The following is a 5,416-nucleotide window of genomic DNA, read 5'->3' on the forward strand; positions in this document are numbered from 1 at the left end:
CTGCTGAACGCGTCGGTCACGGAGACCTTTAACTGCTCCTTCAGCTGCGGCCCGGATTGCTGGAAGCTCTCCCAGTACCCCTGCCTCCAGGTGTACGTCAACCTGACGTCTTCCGGGGAGAGGCTCCTCCTCTACCACACCGAAGAGACCATCAAGGTCAATCAGAAGGTAGGCTTGCCCCGCGGCCCGCACCCCCGGAGCCCCTCGCCCACTCCTCTGAAATTCACTTTGCCATCCTTTCGAAGGAAAATGCCGCCCGGAAGCAGGCTCTGCCTCTTCCCCGCACAGAACTCGCGGTTCGACCCTGCCTCGGAAGTACGGCTTTTCTGTGCAAGCAGTTTCCTTAGTGCAGGTCGCCTTGACGTCCACTTGGAGGGGGAATGTGTCCTCGTTACAAGGACACACTGGGCTTGCAGAGCAGAGGCGGGCTCAGCCAGAGACTACGTGTCCCTAGGAGCCAGCTCTGCCTGTCCTCTGCTCTGTCCTGGTCTGTCACTCAGTGCTGTGACCATGGGATATGCCTCACCCTCTCTGAGTCTTTTCTCCAAAAAGACAGTAACACGTGGCCCGCTTGCCGAGTTGGGGTGCGGGTGAGAACGGGGCACGTGAGTGCTGGGCAGAACTCAGAGCGGAGCTCAGCCGCGGCGCGGGCCGTGTGGGGGTCCGTCCTCCCACGGTGCGTTCATGGAGGCTGAGTGCACTGACACGTTCGGGCCCACAGAGTGGACACTCGGCGAGTACGCGCTGCGTGAAGGCACAGAATGGCCAGGAGAGTGGTCGTAGAAGCGACGTGCCGTTAACAACGTAAGTTCAGTGTATCGAGGCCTGGGTTATGGAGCAATTTAGCTATCCAGAAATCTCTCATACGCTGAGATGACTCTCCGACACTCGGAGCTTATCAGCTTACAACTTCGCGATTTCTAACTTTGCTTGTAATTCCTTCTTTTTCTTTCCAATCACTAGCACCTAAATGATACGCGTGCTTGTGGTTCTTGGGAAAATGCCCCAGCCAGGAGGGTCAATACTAGCACACGAGGGGAGCGTAGGCTTCGTTTCTGATCTGTCCATACAAAGGAAACCCACCTCATCTTTGGGTTACAGTAAGTTAAAGAATTCTGGCATGCATCTCTGAGACTCGACCTCATGAATACTTCGAAGAACATTGTTCGGAAACACTCTGGTTTTCTTTCATGTGTAATAACTGCGAACAACGCCAGCCCGGACTCCGTCCTGCGAAATGCAAAGCTTCAGTCTCTCACAAGTGTGTGTTTAAAGATGTTGCCTCAAGTCCGATTTCTACATCAGAGCTGACCTGCAGTGAAGCCTGCCTACCACGCTCTAGCTCCCAGGACCTGGGAAGTGGCCAGAGCTGAGCAGGCTTCAGCAAGAGCCCTGGAGTGCTACCCTGCAGCCCTGGTACGCTGCTCAGGAAGCAGCCAGCGAAGCTCCCGGTGAGAACCCAGTGAGAAACTCAGGGTCCCTTAGTTTATTGGCCTGCAGCCACGGAGGTGTGAGTCACAGCACGCGTGCAGCTGTGTGCTTGGAAGGAAGGGGCACTGTGCGGGCACTCACTGTCGAAGCGCCGTGTAAGCTCCACGGTAAAGAGGCGTAACGTTTTCTGCCCCCAAAACACCCTTCGTACCCTTCCCAATAGCCAGGAGGAGGAGGGGTGGCTAAATAAAAACAACAAAACGTTAAGCAAAAGGAAAAGGTTGAGAAAATTCCGCGATGCTGAAATTAGAAACGTGGACTTGGCACCAGACTTCCACACGGCTGACTGTGGTTCGAGTCCTGGACTCGTGGCCTAGAAATCATGCCGGGGCATGTGTGTGCATGCCCCAAACCCCAGGAGTAGCATGGAGAAGAAATGGCAGTGTGGCCATCCCCCGGGGGGCTGATTTCTCACTTTCCCTCTCACTGTCTCTCTCTATCCTTCTCCAGCAAGTGCACATGCTCTAAGGCAAAAATATTTTTTAAAAAAATCAGTAAAATAACTATAGATTCTAGCCCCTGACAAATATAGCAACAATCCTAATATTTATAGTAGTATTTACTTTTCTTTGTGGTGTTATCACCTAAGCATATGCCCTTTAACACTATATTCCATTTTACCTGTTTTCAAACGTTGTATAAATGGAATCGTAAGGAACATTTTCCTGTGTCCAGCTCCCCTCACATTATTTGTTAGAGTCCCTCCGTTTGGTTGTAATTAACTCATCTCAGATTCCACTGGGTGTGCCAGCTTAGTCACTCTGCCGTTGATGGGCACTGAAGTACCCATACTTCAGGGCTATTACAAATAACCGTGTCCTGACGCCGTTTGTCTCTCGGGCACACACACACACCTCCGGCAGGTGCGAACTGGAGCTGGAGTGTACATTACGGTAACACGAACGTGAGGCTCAGTGGACAAAGGTGAGTGGTTCCCGGAGCACCTTTGCCTGTTCACGCCCCCCGCCCCGGGAGTGTGCGTTTCTGAGGCTCCAAACCTGCCCCCGTGCACGGCCCGTCTGCGGTCCTCGTCCACACTGATGTGCTGTCCCACGTGACGCCTGAGGGTGTGTGTCTCAGTGACGTGCTGGCTGTTTGGCTATCCTGCTGGGCGGAGCAGCGTCCGTCCAGCCCCTTCCCCGTGTCTCAGTCGGGCTCTGCTCCCACACACGGCAGGAATTCTCGGCCCTAAGCTCAACCCCTGCCAGCTGCTCACCTTCAAAGGCCCTCCCTGTCACTTGGCCCTTCACTCCCTAAATGAGGCCTTTCCCTAAAAGAAGCTTCTCATTTCGACATCGCCAAATTTTCTGTCTTCTCCTTTTTGTTTAGTGTTTTTGTTATTTTTATTTAAAAAGGCTTTTCGTCCCCTGACACTATAGTCATTCTCCTAAGTTGTCTTTTAGACGCGTCGCTGGTTTTCACATACGGAATGCCATCTGCTTGTAATTTAACTTCCATGTTTTTAGTCACGTTTAATTACTGCACCCCTTTCCAGAGCGCAGCCTGGGTGCCCAGCATGAACGCAGTGCAGTCAGGTGTCTGGAGCTCTTTACATCTTTCACGTGGACAGCCACTGGCTCTGCCCCACTTTTAATACTGCCTTTTCTCACCAGACAATGTCTGTAACCCATTTCTCCCCTGTTGTCTTAGAAGTTATCTCCACTATCCCTATTCCTCAGCTGTGAGTAACCAAGAACTTCAAAACATTTTTAAAGTGTTTTCTCCAGAGAGAGAAGCCCTGGGCAGGGTCTTCAGCAGGGCCACCTCCTATCTCAGCTGGCCTGGAGCACAGGTATGCGAGAGCACTCTGCAGGGGGCGGCCTGGGGGCGACCTGGAGCCTTTCCACCAGGGCTCAGAGCACAGAGCCCATGCTGCCCTCGTGCCACCAGCTGGTTCCTTGTCCACTCTAAATGAGAAGTTTCGCACAGACAGGAACAGGATTGTAAACATCGCGTACAGAGAAAGACAGATTTATACAACTGTCATGGCTCTGCGAGGCTGTCAGCAATGCCACGCACTCTCGGCTCTCAGCCTTCTTCCACAACCAGCAGAGGCTCCCGGAGGAGGGCACCGTCGGCTCACCATCCTGGCCAAGGAGCTCTTTGTTACAGAGAGATTCTTGCTATAGGGCACGCACTCGCCAGAGAGACAGAGACAGAGAGAAAGCCAGAAATCACCCCCTGCAGGGGGCTGGCCACACCGCAATCTCTTCTCCATTCTCCTGACTCTCCTCTCGGGATCTTAGTCACGCTAGCACACGTATCTGGCGTGAGTTTTAAGCCGCCAGGTCTGGAACTCAAACCACAGTTGACTACGTGGGAGTCCAGCAACGTAACCATTATGCTATCTGCTGGTCTCAGCCGTTAACTCTCCAGGTAGCTAGCCTTTTAACCTAAAATACACAGACTAAAAATACAGTTATCTCCATGTTGGAGGTCACTAAACGATCTTCATGCAATGCGAAGAACATTCGGAATATTCCTGGCAAAAATAAATAAAAATATTCCCAATGTGAACTCCTGTTGCCGCTTCCAAGCTCCCCACAAGGTGTGACCTGTCCCTCGGCTGCGTAGCTTTACTGATATACACAAGGCACCACCGCCACGTGTGGTCCGAGACACAGGAGGGGAGACGGGCCCAGCAGACCGCGTGATGGTGAGAAGGCAGTCGAAGGGTGCCCAGTCGTTACACTTTCCCATGTATTTTTTCTTTAGCCTTTAAACCCAGCCCCCGCCAGCGTTACAGCCGAAGCTGCTCGCCCCATAAGCCAGCATGCTCCCGTGAACTCCGGGCGAGCTGCTGAGCCCTGCTGGGAGCTGCCCTTGGGCATGCCTGAAATGTGACATCTGGTATCCCCAAAATTATCCCATGGACTATAGGCTCAGTGAAGGCTAGTCACTTCTCACCAAAACTGAATTCTGGGACAGCGGAAGGCACCTTTGTGCAGAGTGAAGGAAGGCTGCCCAGGAAGAAGCGTGACTGGGCGTCCCTAAGGAGGCGTGGAGAAGCCTGTAGCCTTCTGATTGCTGAGGAAGGACAGGCAGGAAGGATGGAGGCCAGACCGTCTGACTGTCCCGGACCCCAGACAATGCGCCCGGCCGCTGCGTGGATTAAAGTGTTCTAGGCATCGACGAATCCCAAGGCTCCAGGAAGGTTCTACCTCACTCGTGGATTTCTTAGGTCTCCGGCCTCTTCTGCTCCAAATCGGGCAGAAATGCCGTAACAGGAGCGAGGCTGGGTAAACACAGGACGAGAGGGTCCTTTTCGGTGGGGACCTTCGTCTCAGTACTGAGAAGCGCGGAGAGCTAGCAGTGCAATTCTGCTTTCCTTTCCTATACTAAACGCTCCAGACGGGCCCAGGTCCAGACAGTGACACTGACCCCATGGAGAATCACGTTCGGTGAAGAATAGCTAAAACCAAGCGCACTTAGCTGCGACGAACCCACTGGGAATCATTTCAGCCTGGGTACATGTATAACACTCTCTCTGTCCTCTGTCCCTCTCGCCACACACACTGTACCGTGTCTACTGCCCACACACACACTATATAGAATGGTTAAATCAAGCTAGCTAATTTATCTGTCATTTTGCATTAATCAACTTAAAGATGTGTTGCTGAGTCATTACGATACGCACATATTATTCACGTTGCCAGATTTCTTAAGGTTTCTAGAGGCGCTAGAAATAGCTGAAAGATGGAAAGAACCAGCTCTTTTGCAGATCACCAGGTTGGTCACGAGACCCCACCCACTCTCCTAGTGTCACACACACGCAGTACCTCTGGTGACAATTTATCTCATTCTCCACAGTGCTCCTACATACCCAAGTGTGGGAAAAACTTTGAGGAGTCCATGTCCCTGGTCAACGTGGTCATGGAAAACTTCAGGAAGTACCAGCACTTCTCCTGCTACTCCGACCCGGAAG

At 52.5% G+C, this 5,416-nt stretch overlaps 1 protein-coding gene across 1 annotated transcript in view; it reads left to right on the forward strand.

Moving 5' to 3' along the window:
* The window catches only part of KCNMB2 (potassium calcium-activated channel subfamily M regulatory beta subunit 2), a 177,047-nt gene that overhangs the window by 169,783 nt on the left and 1,848 nt on the right, over positions 1-5,416 (forward strand). Inside the window, exons 5-6 of the mRNA XM_006162723.3 lie at positions 1-168; positions 5,302-5,415. The exon at positions 1-168 is cut by the window's left edge and continues 1 nt beyond it. Coding sequence (XP_006162785.1) covers positions 1-168; positions 5,302-5,415 — 282 coding nt within the window. The remainder of the gene's footprint in view (positions 169-5,301; position 5,416) is intronic.

The sequence above is a fragment of the Tupaia chinensis genome, unplaced genomic scaffold (assembly GCF_000334495.1).
Source record: "Tupaia chinensis unplaced genomic scaffold, TupChi_1.0 Scaffold140400_1, whole genome shotgun sequence".
Classification (NCBI taxonomy): Eukaryota; Metazoa; Chordata; class Mammalia; order Scandentia; family Tupaiidae; genus Tupaia; species Tupaia belangeri.